The 20,006-nt window shown below is 44.4% G+C and overlaps 1 protein-coding gene across 3 annotated transcripts; it reads right to left on the reverse strand.

Annotated features, from left to right (window-relative positions):
• Window positions 1-486: 486 nt before the first annotated feature.
• RIPK2 (receptor interacting serine/threonine kinase 2) lies at window positions 487-19,902 on the reverse strand. 3 transcript variants are annotated; one of them, XM_016138678.2, is made up of 11 exons: window positions 19,532-19,900; window positions 16,642-16,795; window positions 14,202-14,357; window positions 11,285-11,442; window positions 10,420-10,469; window positions 9,872-10,033; window positions 6,043-6,128; window positions 4,348-4,434; window positions 3,180-3,276; window positions 1,555-1,686; window positions 487-1,056 (listed from the first exon to the last, which is right to left on the reverse strand). In XM_016138678.2, the coding sequence occupies exons 1-11, from the start codon at window positions 19,702-19,704 to the stop codon at window positions 677-679; spliced, it is 1,635 nt and encodes a 544-aa protein (XP_015994164.2). In that variant the 5' UTR covers window positions 19,705-19,900; the 3' UTR covers window positions 487-676. The 3 variants fall into 3 exon arrangements, with proteins under 3 accessions (XP_015994164.2, XP_036088636.1, XP_015994173.2); XM_036232743.1 differs by lacking the exon at window positions 4,348-4,434 and having other exon boundaries at window positions 19,532-19,902; XM_016138687.2 differs by lacking the exons at window positions 3,180-3,276; window positions 4,348-4,434; window positions 6,043-6,128 and having other exon boundaries at window positions 19,532-19,902.
• Window positions 19,903-20,006: the final 104 nt, after the last annotated feature.

Here is a 20,006-nt window from a genome sequence, read left to right on the forward strand (position 1 = left end):
GAGGGCAGCAGGGAAGGTAGATGGGGTAAAGCAGGTTAAATATGTGGTGACAGAAGGAAATCTGACTACGGCTGGTGAACACACAATGCAACGTACACAAGCCTTACCGCCGAATCGTACGCCTGCAACTTACTGGATTTCATGAACCAATGTCACCATAAAAACAAATGCTAGGGGAAAAAAAAAAGGACGAGAGCTAAAAAATCAACAAGCAGAACGTAATCTGGGTCACGGCGTAACGAACAGCCCTTTGGAGGGGTGCGGACCCGCGCCCCCTCCGGCGCAGGGGTGAAGGGCACGGCTCTGCCGCCAACCCGCAGCTCAGACAAGCCACAAATAATCCACAAAGGAAGTGGACGCGAAGACGGTTTCCAGGAGAAACGCGTGATGCCCGAAGGCGCGGCTGTGCACAAGATGCATATAATTATCACATTTACAAAATAGTTTCAATTAACCAAACACAAAAAATTGAACTATGTAGCAAAATGCCAATGTTTTTGCTCTATTAATTTTTAAAAAATACCGTAGTGTCACGGAGGGAGACTCATATTTACCTGGAAAAGAAACTTCATTAAAGCTTCTAATACATGGATTTTCATAAAAACAATAGGATCAGGGCGAGAGAAATATAAAATACTTTTTAATAAATGGACCTTTTTTCTTGAAAAAGAATCACCTATAAGCTTTTATTTTGAAATAAATTTAAAGAGAGAGAGTGAGAAGCCGCCGGCATTTCCGGGTACGGCTGAAGACCCATTTGCTTGTTGTCCTTCAGCTTCTGCACTATGACTCGGGCGAAGTCTTCTCCTTGGATGTCAGTGGTGTCCAGTAACTGCCTGACTTTTGCGGTCCTCGTGGGCTTGGTGCTAATGAGTTCATAGTCCTCCTTCATGAGCAAGTCCCTGGACAGCAGGGCGTCCAGCGACTGGTTGAGGCAGGCCTCGGTCATCTGGCTCACAATGTCCTCTCTTTTCATCTGGACCCACTGCTGGGCCACGCCAGGCTGGGCACCCTCTGCACAGGTGTGACAAGTCAAAGAGGAGGCTAGACGTGTGGCTAGGAGTAAAATCAGATGGAAAGAGGCATAAAACCTAATTTTACTATGATCATGCTCATACGGAAAACCAGTATTTTGTGGGGATGCTGTTAATTTTCAGGAAACATTCAGATTTGGGTGATCTCTTCCCTTCCCCTCCCAGAAAAAGCACCGCAAAACTACTTTTATTTTTCAGGGTTTTTTTTTTTCTTATTATAAAACACCTGCATATTCGTTAAGTAAACAAAAATAACTTTACCTTTAGTGACATATCGGGCCCCACCGCCTCCCCGCACCCCTCCCTAGAGACAGTCATGGAACACCGACTGGGCCGGTCGCGCCACGTCAACCTCCTGTCTTCTGGGCCGCACGTGCTTCCCGACTTAAGAAGGCATATATTTATCACATGGGGGAAATAAGGCCGAACAACGCTGGCTGTGTGGCAGATCTACTGGGCACTGAGTGGAGACGTGCCTGGCTGGCGTCGCTGACAAGAAGTCTCACCGCGGACGGGTTACCTGCATGTCCCCCGGCCGAGAGTGGGTTTACAGCTGCCAAGGAGCACGGGGCGGCCCTCCGCGCCGCAGACACGTTGCTGTCCCAGCTGTGATTCACCAGCTGCTGATGCTGCGTACAGTCCTGACTTCTTCCTACAAAACAGCATCTTCGTTAGAGGTGGAACATTCCTTAGCTATTCCCGTTCGCTAAAATATCCACGTCTGGCTCATACAGAGCGTTCAACACCTTTAATTTTCACTGCTACCGAAGCTGGCTCATGAACCGAAGTCCACAGGTAGATATCTTTTTGAATAAAAACGGGCTTATGCTGAATGCTTTTTCACTATGCTTCTGTTCTACGTAAATTACAAGTATGGACTCTTACTTCTTCACACATCCCCTATTTCTTCCTGTCTTCTTCCTCCTCCTGCAGTTTAAATGTGTCCTCTAAATCTGTGCATGACGTGTGCCTTTACGTTCTCCTGTTCAACCTCAGGGCCTCAGCTGTCACTTCTCTTCCCAAGTCCATGTCATTAGATTTTCTGACTTCATGGAACCCCTCAGTCTCACATTTTAAACAGCCCACTGGACATCATCCTCACATGCGCTGCTAAGCACCTCAAATTTAAAAGAAAAACATTAAAAACTTAATTATTCGTCTTAGCTCCAAGACTCAGTTCGACTCCTATTCCCGTCAGTGGCACCCACGTCACCCAGTCCCAGGCATAACCTGCTTGCTTTCTCTCCACCTCTGGTCAGTGTCCTCACAGCGGCTCCCACCGGACACCCATCAGGCCGCCTCCCTCTCAGCTGAGCCGCAGGAAGACACCACCGGCTCCTAACTGGTCTCCCGCCTCGTTGGGTCCCCCCAGAACACCCTGCACACCCCAGGATGAAGTCCCCTAGAGCAACGAATCTGAGCATGTCGCTCCTTGCTCAGTCATCGGCAGTGGCCGCTTTGTACCCGGTGACGGCCCAGCCAGCTCGGCCCCGTGCCAGACTTCACGATGGCGAGGCTGCGCCCTGCCGCCTTCCAGCCACACTCTTCACCACCCGGACTGCTCACTGCTCTGCGCCCTCTGCGCTGCTCCTTGCCTGCAATGCCCACCCTGTGCAACCACAGGTCCAGCCTTCAGTCAGACAGAGTTCTTTGTGATGACATCACGGCGTAGTAGTGACATGAAAATACTTGTGGAAAGACTGGGCTTCGAGTCTTGGATGTGTCAGCTACTAACTCGTGACCCAGGAGTCTTGATCTCAGAGGCTATGAACGAGGACCCTCCCCCTCACCGGAGGGCGGCCGTGAAAGCACCTTGTGTCGATGTCGCCCCTGCCCCGTCCCCCGCAGCGCGGTGTCCACCTCCCCCCCGCACACCGCGGCTACCTGGACACCTCTCTCCTCCTCCTCACAAGAGGTGTTTCCGTTTCTTTCTCTAGGGCCTAATGTAATGCCCCCGATAGTGAACGTGTTTGTTAAATGGCCCACTACTGTTTCCCTGCCCTTAGATGCTGGCCCTTTGTAAAAAACGAGCTATGAATGCAAATGAAAGACATGTTCTATACAGACCCTGGTGGCTTGCCAAGAATCTCATCTTGACAGAAAATGGAAACCTTGCGGGTAATAGTGACTGAAAAATTCACATACTGGATGAAGGCTCACTGTCCTGAGGAGCTGACAGGGACCTGGAGGTTCCGGGGGAACCCCCGCTTTTAGGGGGCTGAAGTGATGATCCACACGATTCCTAAAGTCAGCAGAGGGCAAACGATCAAGGTCAATGAAAAAACACTTTTGAAGTTATACAGCTTTAATTTCTAAATAGTTCTTACTTTTGGCTTATTATATACAAAATCAAAACTGCTACAGATTATACTTTACAAAACTAAAGAAGCACGTGTATCGAATAAACAAAAATGGATTTGATTTGATTTTTTTATCAACTTGAATAACCGGGCCATGGTACTGCAACAGTTAATTATTTTAGAAATCATTAGTTTTTTCATATTTGCCGTATGATCTCAGAGGCTCTGGTCACCTGTGATTTAGATGGGATTCCTGTTCTCAGGGCCTCAGGCCCACCCACATGGACGGGCCATGCGGAGGCGACGGAGGCCGGGCCTCGGCTAGCTCCTCACGCAGTTCTGATCTGCCTTCAAGGAGGCGTTTAACCCTCTGGCCCTCGGGCTCTTTTCTGTGATATCTGCAGTCCCTACCTAAGACTGTGCACGTGTGGCCCAGAGACCCAGCGAGACAGTGTACGTGAACGTGACTCGGCACGTGTGGGCCCGGAGACCCAGTGAGACGGTGTATGTGGCGGTGACTTGGACAATGTGCTGTGCTTCAGGGTTCGTCCTGAAGGCATTTTCTGAGTCTGTATACTCTTAAAAGAAATGACTAATGTAAACGAAATAAGCCTGAATGAGACCTTCCTTTGAGGATAGTCACACAGTCGGCATTTCCCTGCTGCCAGTCACTGCGGCCTCGCAGGGACGGGACAGGCGGCTATGACAGCTCTTCTGCGTTGGGACGGGAGGGCGTATGGGGGCTGGCAGGGTGGCATCAGTGATTTCCCGCACTGCCCGACACCATTCTTCACAGAACAACGACCGGGACAGAAGCCAGTGGCAGACAAGGAAGCCGGAGCTGTCTCTGCTGACAAGACAGCGACCCGAGAATCACAAGAGCTGGGTTTCCGGCTGGAGGCTGCCGTGGGCCGCCCGACTTCCCAGAGCCCCGCGGCTTCAGCTTCCCGTCTGTACAAGGACTTAGACTGAATGATTCACACTGTGAGTTTATCCACATAACTCTTTTTTACCTCCTGTGGACCACGATTTAGAGAGACGCTCAGAGATAACTCCATTTTCTTGTCATGTAGGGGGACAGTACTTGAAGCGCTCCGTAGCTGCAGGGAACACACGGATTGGAGGTGATGAGGGAATCGTGTGAGTAGAATACCTGAACAAAACAACTCACTCGAAATGGCGACCTTCGTTCCCAGAAATTTATGAAACATCTTATTAAATTTACGTTCCACTCTTGGCCCTGCCGTGAGCTGGCAGTGCAGGGTGTTATGTGACTAACCTCTCTACACATCAGTCACCTCACCTATAAAATGGATATGAGATTCTTGCCCTGCCGAGTTCACAGAATTGATAAAAGGATTTTAAAAAATACATAACAACTCTAAGAGAAAATAATATGGCAACTTAAAAACATTGAAGAAAGTAAGGCTATTATTAAATGTCATTCCAATACTATTATTAAATGATTATTAAATGATATCCTAGTATATATATTAAAAATATGTACTTTGAATTATTTTATTTAAAAAGCCAAAATTTGCTCTAAAAATGAATAGTTTTAAATATAGATCTCAGTGTTTAAGTTATTTGGAGAAAAAAAGGAACTGGAATGGTTCTCTTCTACTTCATAACTAAGAAAACAGATCCTTTTATCGACCTCTGCTTGAAAGAAGAGAAAGTTGTGAGCAGAGAAAAGGGACTGAGAAGATAAAGCAAAAAGAAATGTTCTCAGAAGTCAGTGTCTACTGAGAAGTGGAGAAATCAGAATGTTCTGGCAAAGACTACCTACCCAGAAGTGGGGAAGTCAGTGAAAAGCTAGCCAAAGAGTTAGCACATTTCCTCTCCGCTCCTAGTGCTGCCACGCCAGTGTTCAGTTTGGTGACGAGTAGCTGTTCCCTTTATGCACGTACGTCCCTTCTATGTCGCAAGAGTCCCGTGGCAATTAGTAACTGCAGATTATGCTTGCTTATGACCCAAGAGTTTGGCTAATAACTAATGATTTTTATTATCTTTCACATGCAGTCGAATGAAACCCAGCAAGCGCGAAACTGTGCTGACTCTGTCCCTCAGGGGCTGTGGTTGCTTTGCAAACAACTTAATGAGGTTGAGAAGCTCTGTGGTAATGGGGCCCGTCAGCTCTGACCTCCAGGAGCCAGCGTGAGTAAACGAGACAACTGCTCTAGGTGACCCCTATCCACTGCTGCGTTGTTCTTTGCGACATGAAGTGAATGGGACAACGATAAACAAGCAATTTTGAAAATATGCATTTTGATTTCCATTATTAATAAAAAATTCTACAGCTTAACTTAAATCTCAAAAAAGCCCAAGAACACTAGATAAAGTGCAGGTGCCCAGACATCTGTCATTCTGTATGTATTAAAACTTTAGGGAAATCTATACAGACTAAAAGGAACCCCTAGCTGATTTAGGGCATTCATTGCACACACTGGCGTCCGTTACGCATTTAAACTTAAATTTGATATGTGAGGGTTCTAAGCGATGTCTTTGAAATCCAGAGGTGGCCATTTGAGTGAAATGGAAAAGCCCTCTCATGACAAGGAAAGATGGGTTTCAGAGTCTCCTGCCCCAATACTCTAGCATACCTGTGAAAAGTATATAGATAAAGACTATAAACTGGACTGAACATCTCCATGACTGACATATAGTTGTTTAAAGTCCGATTTCCAGTATTTCAGTTGGCAGTTTACCTTTGTTTTCTTTAGTTGCATAACAGCTTCAAGAAAAGTTATCTCTTCAAATGTTTTCAGAACTGGCTCAAGTTCTATTAAACATTCTAAATAAAAAAAATAAATTGAGTTCAGATGGCTTCTAATCATTAGATGGAACAATATAAATGCTAATATTTAACCGATAAGGCCTTAAATAAATTTTCCCACAAATTGATGACATTCAACTTATTACAGGCATAAAGGTATCATATATACCATAAACAAAAATAAATTCAAAGTGGATTAAAGACTTAAATGTAAGACCCGAAACCATAAAACTCCTGAAAGAAAACACAGACAGTAAACTCTTTGACATAGATCTTAGCAGTGTCTTCTACTCGGTCTCCTTAGGCAAGGGCTGCAGAAGCAAACACAAACAAACGGGACTAAAGCAAACTAAAAGGGTTTTGCACAGTGAAGGAATCCAAAATAACAAATACCAAAACAACAAATAAAAGCACAACCTACTGAATGGGAGAAGATATTCACAAACCATACATCTGGTAAGGAGTTCACATCCAAAATATACAATGAACTCATACAAATTAACACCAAAAAAATGATCCAATTGAAAAATGGTCAGAGGACATGAGCAGACTTTTCTCCAAGAGGACATATGGATGGCCAGTAGACATGAAAAGATGCTCAACGTCACAAATCATCAGGAACTGCAAATTAAAACCGCAATGAGTTCTCATCTGGCACCTGCCAGAGGGCCTACTGTCGGTTAATCAACAAACAGTGCTGAGGAGGATGTGGAGAAAGGGAGCCCTCGTGCACTACGGTGGGACTGCACACCGCTGCAGTATGGAAGTTCCTCAAAAGAGCAAAGATAAAATACCACGTGACCCAGCAATTCCACTTCTGGGTGTTACCTGAAGAAAACTGAAACACTTGCTCAGAAAGATATCTGCAGCGCTACGATCACTGTAGCATTACTTACAATAGCCAAGGTGTGGAAGCAGCCTAAGTGCCCACTGATCGCCAAATGGATAAAGAAGAGGTGGTCCATATATACAATGGAACATTACTCAGCCATAACAAAGAATAAAATCCTGCCATTTGCGACAACATGGGTGGACCTAGAAGGTGTATGCTCAGTGAAATAAGACAAACAGAGAAAGACAAATACCACGTGATCTCACATGTGGAATCTTAAAAAAGCTGAACGACCAAACAGAACAGAAAGACCCACAGATACAGAGAACAAGCTGATGGTTGCCAAGGGGGGGGGGATGGGAACAAAGAGGCGTATAGATCGGTGGGTCAGAAAGGGAATTGACAATCTAAAAATAAACCCTTACAGTCATGGTCAGTTGCTTTTTGACAAAATTGCTAAGGCAGTTCAACGGGTTAGGCCACGAATTAGATATGACATCAAAAATGGGATCCATAAACACTGACCATCGAACTTCAAAAAATTAAAAATTTTGCATTTCAGAGGACACTATTATGAAAAATGAAAAGACAAACCACAGATGTAGACATTTTTGTATATCATGTCTCTGCTAAAGGACTAATATCTAGAATATATAAAGAATTCTGACAACTTAATAAGACAAATAACCCAAATTGAAAATGGACAAAAGACTGAACTTCACCAAAGAAGATATACAAATAGATGAAAAGCACGTGAAAATATGTTTAATATCAGTCACGAGGAAGTGCAAATTAAAACTACAATGAGATATGCCAACCGCACTAAAATGGCTGTAATTAAAAAGGCAGATGCTAGCGAGAGCCGACGGCAATGCGGAGACCCAGGGAATCGCATACCTGGCTGGTGGAAACGGAACATGAGAGAAAACAGCTTGGCAGTTTCTTAAAAATGAAAGGTAAATGTACCTTACAACCCAGCAAACGAACAGCATTATTCGTGGTAGCCAACAAGTAGAAACAATCAGAATGACTGCTGTTACTACAACAGCCAATGAACTCGTTGCTCCGAGAGAGGCCGGGGCCCCGATATTAAGCTGGTGTCCCTAACACGGGGTGGCATGGAAAGCCACGGTCTGGCCTGGCTCACTCGGGAGGCAGCGGGGACAGTGAGGAGTTAAGGGCCCATGTTGGAGCTCCGAGGGTTTCGCCCAGTAAGGAGTTGAGCAGAGCAGAGAGGGAGGGTGGGGCTCCTGGGGCTTGGGGGCCGCCCCAGGGAGTGTCCAGGAGAGAGGGGCCAGTCATCTTTGACCCCCCGGGAGCCCAGCGAGCAGGCTGGCCCAGTGTCGGTGTCGCGGAGGCCGCATGCAGTGTTTCCAGTCGTGAGCAGGAGATGGGCAGAGGCCGTTCGAGTGAGTCGGGGGCTGGCGACAGTCCCCGAGGTGCTCAGCTGAGTGGGGGCAGGGAGGAATGGTGGGGGGCCACGATCTTCCCTCCACGTAGGAGGCAGTGCAAGAGCTGAGAGGGCACGGAAGGGGCGGGAGAGGGGAAGAGGGCAGCCTGCGGGATGCGGCAACACGGTTCGCGCGGCGTGAGTGTGCGGACGCGCCCAGCGGACAGGAGCGCGGTCTGCAGGCCTGGCAGGGGGAGGGCGAGGGAGCCCCTCTCCTGGTCTGTGTTTTCCCCACACCGTGTGACACCTGGATCAGCCCGAAGGGAGGGCGGCGCGTGGGCGTAGCAGCTTAAGGAGGGAGGATCAGGGACAAGACATGCCGCCCGTCTTCCCTTCCTACGCTCAGCATCTCTTAGGAAAAGCCGCAGCATGGAGCTCGAATTTTGGGGAAACGGAGAAAAATGACCATTTGGAAGTGGCACTAGGGACAAAGGAGAGATATACCTTCCCACATGGCTCTGGGAAATAAGATAAAATGTGAGCCCAATATTTTAGCAGCTTTTGACTTTTAAAATACAATTCTAATGGCTCTGGACATAAGCTTTGAATGGAAAATATATTTCACTGTTTAGTTGGAATGAAAGTTTCCAGTCTGTGGCTTGCTTATTATTTTTCTTAATAGATCTTTTGAAATGCAAAACTTTTCCATATTTTTGAAGTCCAGCTACCAATTTTGTATGGATCTTGTTTTCTATGTCATGTCCTAGAACTGCCTCACCCAAAGTCTTGACAGTTTCCTCTTATGTCTGCGTTTAGGCAATGGTCCAGTCTTAACTCCAATTTTCCATCTGTAGGATCGTCACCTTAATCGGAAAACGGCCCAAAGCGTCTCCTGGCTGGTCTCCCTGCTTCTCTCCCACCAGCGGTGGGAGTGAGTCCTGCACTCACACCGGTGGGGCAGGCCTGTCCCCTGCAGGACACACCTCTGGCTCCCCAAGGGGCCCCCTGGCACCCTCCCTCTCCGCCGCCGCAGAGCAGAGCTCCGCCCTCGCTGTGCTGCAGCCCCAGCATGGCCGCCTCATTCCCAAGCTCTGACTTTCACCTCACACGTTTGCTCCTAAGTACAGGGCTCACCTCCCCCTCCCTTAACGACTGCCACCTCGCTTGTTTCCTCACAGGACTTCCACGGTCTCTCACTCGTTTGTGTTTGCTCTCGGCCTTCTCAGTTAGGAGGTGAGGTCCCAGAACTTCGTGACCCACATGCTCCTGGTCACCACTCTGTCCCACCTCAGGACACAGCAAGAGGTGGGTATTGGGTACATACTCGCTGCATGTGTAAATGGAATTATGACTTCTACAGGACTTCTCTTTTCTGTTAGGAATTCTCAATTCTGCTCTAGGGGCACTCACCCTTTTATAAACGTTATGAGTAACAAGAGTGAAGAGAATGAAAACCTTGAGCTTGTCATCTAACTTTGTTCGAGTGTTTGACACGCAGCGCACCCACTCAGAAGGCCCGGAGTGAGGCTGTGCACTCACTTAAGAAGGACGGCCTTTCGTCCGGGTTCTGGGCCCACCCAGCTTCGATGAGAGAGAGCATCACTGCGCGGTGAGGTATATCAAATGGCAGACTTTCTTCATCAGTTTCGGGTCGATGACCCTGCGACACACTGTACATAATCTGCAAAGGATTGGTGACTTCTGTCAAAACAAATACATTTTATTCATTAGAAATACTTTGCGATCCAATATACTAAATACATTCTGAAACCAAGAGAAAATGAAGGACTCTTAAAATCTGAGGACTGATTCATTCCCCACCCTGTAAGGGGAGGGCGTGTCTGCCTCTGAGGGTGATCATGGGGCTAATTACTGTCGGCACAAGATTAGAATCTAATTTTTCTGATCCTTAAATCTACTATGTTTTTCAGTATGTAGTGGATTCACAAATGATAAACTGCTATGTTTTTACAGTGTGTTTTCCACAAAATGAACAGTAAACAGATTTAAGATAACACGAGCTTTAGATACTTCTGAGTGTGGCCTACCAACAAGACGTCAGGATGAGGAACTCAAAGTCCACTTACCTTCAAAAGGCTGTTTTCTGGATAAGACTTCCCACATGATAATCGCATAGCTGTTTTAAGACAAAAATATACATAGAGTATATTATAAACTAGCTATGCACAATAAACTAAAATAACACTAAATTTAAAAGCTGGCTGTGGAGATACCATTTTTGAAAGTGATAAGGTAGAGAATTGCTATATAAAGAATCGGCACATATATCTAAGATGATATCATATACAGTTTTGTTTTGAAAGGGAATTAATCCTAAATTGAAAAATTAGGGAATTACTGTTATCAAAACTTGAAGTTATATGCAAAAATAACTTGTGGATGATTTAATAATCATTCTTTCCTTCTCTCAACTCTTTACATGTTCCTCACCTCCTTAGTAAACTTTTGACATCTGGGAGACAAGGATGGGCTCTGATTTGACTCACCTCTGAATTCTCAGAGCCTGTCACAATACCTAGATAAGCTATGCCCCCTAATTGTATGATTTTACTGTTCACACAAAAGAGAGAGCAATCACAAAGACCGACTCATATAGCCCTCTTCCACGGACGCTTCTCTGGTCTAAGTACTGTATTCTTTTGTAGAGTTAAGTGGTGACCGTACCGTCTCCACACTCCCATCAAAGTGACATGTGATAAAACTCCAGAGTATTATATTATAAGTTGACAGGACAGTAAAATAAGCTTAACGGATTTTTTCAAGGGTGTACAAATGGCTTAAAGTAAGACATCTCTAATTTGAAAAATATTAATCACTGTGGTCTCTTATTTTCACCACTCTTATGAGAGAAGCACCAAAATGTAGCTTTGAAATTCTGATTAATCTTGCTTTTTAGACAAGTTAGCTCTGATCAGAAGTAACATACTGCACCTATATATGTCATGCTTGACGCTGGCCCTTGATTTTTGTCCAGGTTCATAGTTTTCAGGCGGCATGTAGATAATTGTCCCTCCTTCCGGTGCAGATTTACTGCTTCGTGATTGTGACAGGGACATCAGGCGCCATTTTGATAAACCAAAATCTGCAATCTGTAAGGGAAAAGACTGAGTAATTGAACTTAAAAAATTTCTCTTTAAAAAATCTAAGAATTGACTGTCTTTTTTTATATTCATTATATTCAGACAAGAGACTAAAGATTGTTATGTTTTAACATTTTATTTCTATATATTCCACCAATTTCTTAACGAATTGGATCCCACAGCACTGAGCCCAACACTCTAAGAGAAATGCATGCTGACTTGCAGTTTAGCACAATATACAAAATTTAAAAGGGAGACCACGTTTTGAATAATTAAAGAGGAGTGTTTTTGGTATTATAATCTGAATGAGCATATGCACTGAACACTGAAAAGTCATGACAAGTAGCTTCACAGCATGTGGTTTTCAAATTTAAACAAACCTCATGGCACTGCTGAACAACTCATATCTCATAAGATCTTCTCTGACGTCGTTACGACTCAGGTTTACACGTTCTTATTTATAATGCCCTAAAAATAGTATCCTTCGATTTTTAAAAAAGTAGAATCCTAATATAGTATTGTTCATTATCACATGACTTATACCTACTGCTAGAAGAGGCATATCTACTTATGTTCATGACAATGACTGCCTACAGAATGATCACTGATAAACATTCTGCACTTTTGATACAGCCTTTATAGTTTTATGTCACTGGTAAATATTGTGCAGATCTTATACAACATTTTATAACTCTAAATATTTAAAAGGTACCTTATTTTTTTTAATGGAAGACAATATGAGAACCAACGATATTTAGCGGTCAAAAGAGCTTGGGAGCACTCAGAAGACGTTGGATTTAAGCTACCTGTACCTTCTCACTGAATAATTTCAGAGTCAACACCGCAGAAGGGGCTTCGCCCAGGACACCATCTGTACCTCAGGTGTTTCATTCTTATATTTTTACTGGTTTTAACAGAAGAAATCATTTGTTCAGTGTGTAGATGAATCCAAGATTTAAAAAAAAAATATGGCCCCCCTCCAAAAAGGGAGGGAATGGACTGGATGAATCTTTCACACGTTATTATAATTAAAGGCAAGTCTAAGAAAAAGTGTCAGGGAAGACCAAGAGAAAACATGGCCCCAGGACAGGGAGTGCGGGCCGGGCTGCTTACAAAAGGCACCATGTGGCTGACTGAGGATGCGGGTTCTGGAACCTAGACTGCGTTAGGCGGACGTTAGGCGGACGTTCTCAGTGCGCCTTCCTTAGCTGTGTGACCTTGAGGGAGCGTCTCCATTTCTGTGTGCCTCAGATCGCCCTCGTATAGCTTGGGGCTGATGACAGTGTCTGTATCGTAAAGTTGTACTGAGAAAACGAAACGAGCCGTGTCAGAATGGTTGGCGTTTGGACCACATTGATAAATCTCTGACGCTTGCTCTCGTTCAGGCAACATCGGCGAGTGTGGCGCTGCTGCGGGCGGGACCAAGGCTCCAGGACCCCGCGTTCCACGCCTCTCATCTGGACTGCAGCGTCCACACCTCCTACCTTCTCAAAGCAAAGCAGTACTCCGGGCACACATCTGCCAGGGTAAGAAGCATTGGCATGGTAAGGTGATTTTTGTGCCAGGGTGAAAAATGCTAACAAATTTGGGGTGTGGTCTCATCTCATATCTGAGCCATAACTGTATCACTAAAAAGGATGTACAGATGGCAGATTAGCACATGAGGAGGTACTCAGCTTCATCAGCCATTATGAAGATACAAATTAAGGCTGTGGTGAGATACTGCCATACACTTATTAGAAGAGCTAAAATAAAAACTGCAATAACAGCAAGTGCTGGTGAAGATGTGGAAAAGTCGCACAGCTGGTGGAACAGAAGACGGTACAAGCACCCTGGAAAATCGTTTCTGAAAACACCAAACATACCCTTACGCTATGGCCCGGCCGCCGTATTCCTGGCATCTATCCCAGGGAAATGAAAACTGATGTTCCTTAAAAAGTTGCTCAGGATTGTTCGTGGGGGCTTTGTTTTAACTGCTGAAGACTGAAATAACTTTCCCCGAGGAAGTGGTCAAACAAGTGTGGTACACCCACACCAGGGGGTACTGTTCAGCAGCGAGCGAGAACCAGTTCTTGAGGCAAGCGCCAACTTGGATGTGTCTCAGAGGCATCATGCTAAGTGAACAAAGCGAGTCTCAAAATACAACATGCTGTGCAATTCTATTTATAGAGCATTCTCAAAATGATGAAATTTTAAAGATGGAAAACAGATTGGTGGTCTCCAGAGCCCGGGGATCGAGGGGGGAGGGGCAGGAGGTGGGCGTGACTCTGAAAGTGCCATGTGAGTGCTGCCTTTTTGGTGACGTAGCCGTACCCGCCAAGTGCTTCTACAGATTGGCACGTGCGTCACAGTGCCACAGAACCACATGCGTACATTGTACCAATGTCAGGTTCTCGGTCTTGAAACTGAACTATCAGTAGGAGCGATGTAACTGCTGGCGGGAACTGGGTGAAGGGTGCGTGGGACCTCTGTATCATCTTTGCTTTAACTTCCTCTGACTCTATAGTAATTTCAAAATGAAAAAAAAAAGGCACTTTCTACAATTTCGTTGAAGAACAAAATGATTTTGTAATTTGTACTGTGATTCTACGTCTGTGGTCTGGGAGTAACGCAGCCATTGCAGTAGGAAGGTGGGACGCTGAAGGTAAGAACTGCAGGTTATGGAAAAGGGAGCGAGACTAAACTGGCTAGGTGGAAACGTAACTAAGAAGTCTTTCTAAACTTATTCGTCACAAAGACGTAGATAAACTTTTTCTAAAAGTAATCACCTTAACGTGAAATTCATTATCCAGTAAGATATTCTGAGTCTTCAAGTCATGATGAAGCAGAGGAGGGTTCATGTTGTGCAGGTAGTTTACGCCCAGTGCAATTTCATGCAGGATGCGGAACCTCAGTGGCCAAGCCACCTCAGGGTATTCAGTTTTCTTCATGTACATGGAAAGAAACAAAACCCAAATCAGTGCCCAGAGTTCAAAACATTCCCACTCAGAAAATGAAACAGTTTGAGGAAATACAGTAGAAACTAAGGTGAAAACGTATACTCATTTTTATTACATGGTGTCAATTTAACATTAACATCTTTGTATCTTATTTTCCTCACTGTTTAGAGAAAATAACAACTTTACAGTACTGCTATTTCCTTTTTATATTGGTAATGTGACTACATGATATTAGGTCTTCTTTCTTCAGTTGACATGGTTTCAATTATTTTTTAATCTATATACTACCCAGACACATATACCTATACCCACACCCACCTCCCCGTTCTGTGGCTTTTATCAACTAGCTTGTTCGTGTGCGTGTACACGCACATGTACACGCACACACACACATTTCCAGTACATACCATTCAATCGAAATTAACGTTTTAATTTTCCTATGAATATAAAACCATACTTTATTATTATAATCATTGGATCAATTAAAAATAATGACCATATGTTAACTAAGCATTACTATCTCACACTTTTAATCATATAATTAATTTATTTGCATTCCAACTTGAAAAGTTAGCCTTAAGTTTTGTCTTTATGGAGACAAAGATCATCTTCATTTCCAAAGCATATATAATACAGACACATTGAAAACATACTGTTTTATATTTCTTTATACTTACAAGTGATATCTTTCTGAACTTTCTTAAAATAAATGTTTTCTGAACATTAAAAATAATGCAGCCTCTTGGGAGAATAAACATACTCAGAAAAATTATATATTTTGGGAAGATCCGACAGTGACTCATCGGGCACCGTGCCACTGGGTACATTTTGCTAAATGACATTAAAGTATGCTTCTACTGAAAGCTCCAAACTGTTCTTCAGAATTTTTTCTGCAAATGATCAATTTATAGTCCAGTGAGCAACTTGGCAGGGAAGTGAGCCAAAATACTTTGTTTACATTGTATTTTGATTTATTTCAAACAACCTTTTGTGAGGTTGGGGGAGGTGGTACTTCAAGATAAATCTCACCCTAATAATGCAGTACAAGAAACCAAAGGAAACACAAACACTGTGTTGAAAATTACTTACTCTGCTTTACACAGAGCCTCCTCCTCCTCCACTTGAGTAACTGAGTCTTTTAATCCGTAAAAAGGTAACTTTTCTGAAAATTAGGTAGTTTAAAGGAATAAGGAGGCCTCTGCGCACAGTGTTATGTGAAAGCTTCTGGTCACGGTCAAGTGCTCACTCTGTATTTTAGGGTTCCCTCCAGGAGTTAGCAATCCCCCTGAAGGAGGCTCTAGAATCTCTAGGGGGCTCCAGATTTGGGTGCCAGAGTATCTGTTGGGGTGCTGGGGTATGGAAGAAAAAATATTAAAAATTCTACTTATATTCATTTTCAAAAAGAAAAAAATACACTTGGTTAACATTTGTATTGTGACAGTTGTAGTGGTTACACAAATCTCACTCCACCCTTGTTTCAGGTGGTCATGCCACAGAGCGTGACGTATCCTGAAACAGAGAGCGGAAGTGGCAGAGGTGGCAGAACACCCATGTGTCAGAATTAGGAGCATCCAGTAGTTGGATTTTACTGTTTATATTGTCCGGTTTAACTAAACAAATCTCACGATATGGACTGAGTGTTTTAAAAAGATTTCTTGAGAGAAACTGCATGTTGGAGATAATAGTAATGACATCAGCTCAAGATGAATACATATATTTTGAAATGAGAATCCCCAAATTTGTTTACTAGGCAGATTCACAATGAGAGCCAGAGTAATTGGTACCTTGAGAAAAAAAAGTAAGTGGCTCATGCCATTCTCTAGTATGGAAAAGCTAATGTATTTGGTACTCAGAGATATATTTATTTGGCCTGTTAATTCAGAACTTTATGAACTGGTATTATTAATTTAATTTGAACCCTGAATTGTCTTTAAAATCTGGCTGAACTACGAGTGGACGGTATAGTGTGCAGAGTTTATCTTTTCTCTTTCCTGTGTCTACCTGTGTATATATACATAGGGATATTAGAATCAAGTGTAAAACTCAGCAATAGCAACATAAGCAAAATCATATAGGACCCTTAGAATATAGGACCTGACTCCACATTATTTTTAACAACACAAAAGAAGCCATACATGGTGAAACTTTACCACCGTAATTGTTTTTTATTCTTATTTTGATTTATCTGTATATCCCCAAACAGTTTGATCACCTGTAAAACCAAAGCGCTACAAAGCTTGAATTACAGCCACTGAAAATGTACACTTACCCTATGCAGGAGTTCATTTAATGATCCATTTGGCATGTATTCAGTAACTATTCCCAAAAATTCAGGCTCATTGCAAATTCCCAAAATTGGAAGAATGTAACTAAATCTAGCTTTGTGTAAAATTTCGGCTTCTCTTAAGACATCATTTCTTTCACTAAAAAAAAAAAAAAAAAACATAGTTATTTCAAAGTAATGAAAAAATACATAATTATCATGCCCATGATATTAAGTAAGCCTGGATTTTTTCATTAATTAGCTTTGACCTCATGTTAATTATGTAACTTCGTCATATTTGAGGTAGGACTAATACCTACCCTATAGGTTCCACAGGTTTGTTTAGAGACCAAAATAACTTCTAGAAGCCACTGACAGAAAAAGTGCTACGCCCAGGCTATTACTAGGGCACTTCTCCAGGAAAGGAAAAGTCAGTTTATAAAGTCTGATTAGAATGACTGTGAGTGAGCTAATAAGTTCATGTTGTATTAAAATGATCGGATTCGATTCGGATATTGAATATTGTATTTTATGGTTGTATACCTTGTAAAATTTCCCTCAATATCTTGAATATTAAAACATTTAAATGTTGTTGATTTAAATGACTAGGTGATAGTTGTTATATACTGGAACTCAGGAAAAGAACACAGAACAGGTACATGCTTACAGCAGATGGCTAGGGTAACTGGACCCCAGGGTCATTTGCTTATTCATACATAAAACAAATAAATATCGAACTTTTATTAAGAATAAACTGTGAGCATTATGGAGAATCTACACATATATTTTGATCCTATTATGTGTCGGCCACTTTATATGCACTCTAATCCTAAGACCAACCCTCTAAAGTTGGTTTCATTGTCCCCACTTCATACATGAGGGCACTGAATCGCCAATCAATGAATAATTTTCTAATGGCCATACAATACTAAGCGGCAGGGTTGGAATCAGATCTGAATTACCATCGTGGGACTCTAAAGCCTGTGTTCTTTCCATTCTAGTGTGTGATCAGAGAAGGAGGAAAGCTCTTGAAGCCAGATTTTGGGAAGACCGAGTGAGTGGGAAAACTGAAAAAGCCAAAACAGTTTAAAAATTGGTTTCTGTGTTTTTAAAAATAAAAATGTAAAATACAGATCCTATAGACATATCACCAAAATTACTGGTCAAAAAACAGTTCTGGTGTCTACAGTATGTTTGAACAACCAGTCAGACCCATCTTTTTGTAAGGCGATGGGAGACTGTTGGGAAAGTCCACTGCAATGGGCAGTAGTCAAGTTATAGAGAATGACTCACTGGTCCCTAAAATAATGCGAAACATCACGTAAATTCTTCTTTCAGGTGATCCCAAAGAACAATGCACACATTATCCTCACCAGGGCCCAAGAGATCCATGTATTTATTATTCCCACTTTATAAGTGAGGAAATAGCCTGTGAGTCAACTGCATAGCTGAGCCCTGTGTTCAGACTATGTAAACACACACTGCTAATGTTAACATCCTAGCAAAGAGGAGGGAGACACGTGTTTCACTGGTCTTTCTTTATAGCTTTTTTGACAATTCATTTCCTACCCAATTTAGTGAAGTTTTTGATTATGAAAATTGTTAATGAATATGAAAAGGGAACTCCTTTTTCTTTCCTGGGCCTCCACATGGCACAAAACTTAGATAAATTAAAATCTTGAGAAGCAGCATCCAAAATGGAAAATCAATTGGCTTTAGAATACCTAATAATTTCTCTGGTGCTAGATTTCCATATATTTGCATAGCTGATTCTAAACTGCATCCACCCTCCCTTACCCCACCAACCTTCAGAGTTGACAGCTTACACAGACACACTTGCCTAGCACAGGCTCCAAGAATTCAAGGCCCAGGGTAAACAGACCACACCCTCTTTATCAGGAGTCCTGGATTATGGCATACAAAAGGTGGGAACAACCTCTAGAGATGTCTAGAACCTATTGTGATATCTGGCCTATCCAAACTTGATATACAGAGGTAGCAAAGAAAAGCCACAGACAGATCAAAGGGCAGTTACCACTGGCCAGGCTGCACCTGAGGAATTGATCTGATACTGCATACTAACACAGCTTTTGGCCTGATGTGAGGCATTTTCACTTTGACGCGGGGAGGGCAGGGAGGAGAGGCTCTGGCTGCAACTCACTGGGAACAATGCAGGCCCTACTAGGGAGGAAAATGTACGGCTAGTGACTAGACTCACTGACTCATAGTCATAGGCCCACCATATACCCTTGAAATGTTTTTCAGGAAACAGAAACTAATGCACTGAAGGTGTCCCAGGATGTGCGAGACATTCGAAATTTTTGGTTATTTCACAGTTCTGATTCAGTTTACTGTTAGCGGAAATATTTCCTCTGGGACAGGCTCTGCTATGAGAACCGAGTGGCCAGCTGGATTCGATGTCTAAACTTACCTGACTACACGTGATAAGCCATGAAACAAAACAAAAGCAACCGCAGAAACCTCAATACCAAACCTCGCAGACCCTGGAGCGGCGCTGCTCAATCAACGTAAACTACATATACGATGTTACATTTTCTATTGGCCACATTAAAAAGACACGTGAAATGAATTTTACCAGTGTCATAAATTTCTGGGCATCCTAACCGACGACAGGGTCAGCGAGCTACTGCGGGTTTCAGTACTGAGTGCTGGGGGTCTGAGGGCAACATTTCCGAGCTCAACGCCACCTGTGCCCAACAGCCCGACTTCGGAGAAAGGGGGCGCAACCCCGTCTACCCCCGGGGCCACGGCGGCGTCCATGCGCGACCTGCGGAACCGGGCGGCGGGTCGGGGGCGGCGGTTAGCGCGCGATCGCCCGCCCCGCGGGCGCCGCGACCCCCGAGGGCGGCCAGGGCAGCTCTGGCGGGGCGCTTACCTGTCGAGCAGCGGGGTGTGGATGTGCAGGTGCTTCACCGCCACCTGCACACGCCAGTCGGCGTGGCGCGCGGACGACACGGTGCCCGACGCGCCGCGGCTGAGGAAGTGCAGGTCCGCGAGCTTGTGCGACGGCACGGCGGGCAGCGCGCTGCAGATGGGCTCGGCGCTCATGGTTCCGGGCACCGGGGTTCCGGGGCCGCCGCGCCAGCCGCCCGCTGCGGGCTCCCGCACGGCGCCGCGCCTGCTGCCGGCGGGTCCTAGGTCGCCGGGCCGCCCATCCCCGCGCCGCGCGCAGCCGCCGCCTTTCCGAAGCCGAGCCGACGTCGTATCGAAACTGCCAGCTCTGAGGCGGCAACCGAGGGGCGCTCCCTCCTCCCTCCTTCCTCCTTCCCTCCCCGCACCCCAACCCTGCCCACAGCCCCTCCGCGCCCCGCCCCGGCTCCGCCCGCGCCCCGCCCCTCGCCCCGCCCCGC

The sequence above is a fragment of the Rousettus aegyptiacus genome, unplaced genomic scaffold (genome assembly GCF_014176215.1).
Source record: "Rousettus aegyptiacus isolate mRouAeg1 unplaced genomic scaffold, mRouAeg1.p scaffold_m13_p_15, whole genome shotgun sequence".
Classification (NCBI taxonomy): domain Eukaryota; kingdom Metazoa; phylum Chordata; class Mammalia; order Chiroptera; family Pteropodidae; genus Rousettus; species Rousettus aegyptiacus.

What these genes read in the sequence shown, in the direction of transcription:
- RIPK2 (XM_016138678.2), bottom strand. Translation starts at nt 19,704, where the DNA reads ATGAGCGCCGAGCCCATCTGCAGCGCGCTGCCCGCCGTGCCGTCGCAC. An exon ending in TAAATGAACTCCTGCATAGG is followed by an intron (nt 14,358 to 16,641) that starts GTAAGTGTACAT and finishes ATGTACATGAAG; the next exon opens with AAAACTGAATACCCTGAGGT. An exon ending in CTCGGCCGGGGGACATGCAG is followed by an intron (nt 1,057 to 1,554) that starts GTAACCCGTCCG and finishes TTTTACTCCTAG; the next exon opens with CCACACGTCTAGCCTCCTCT.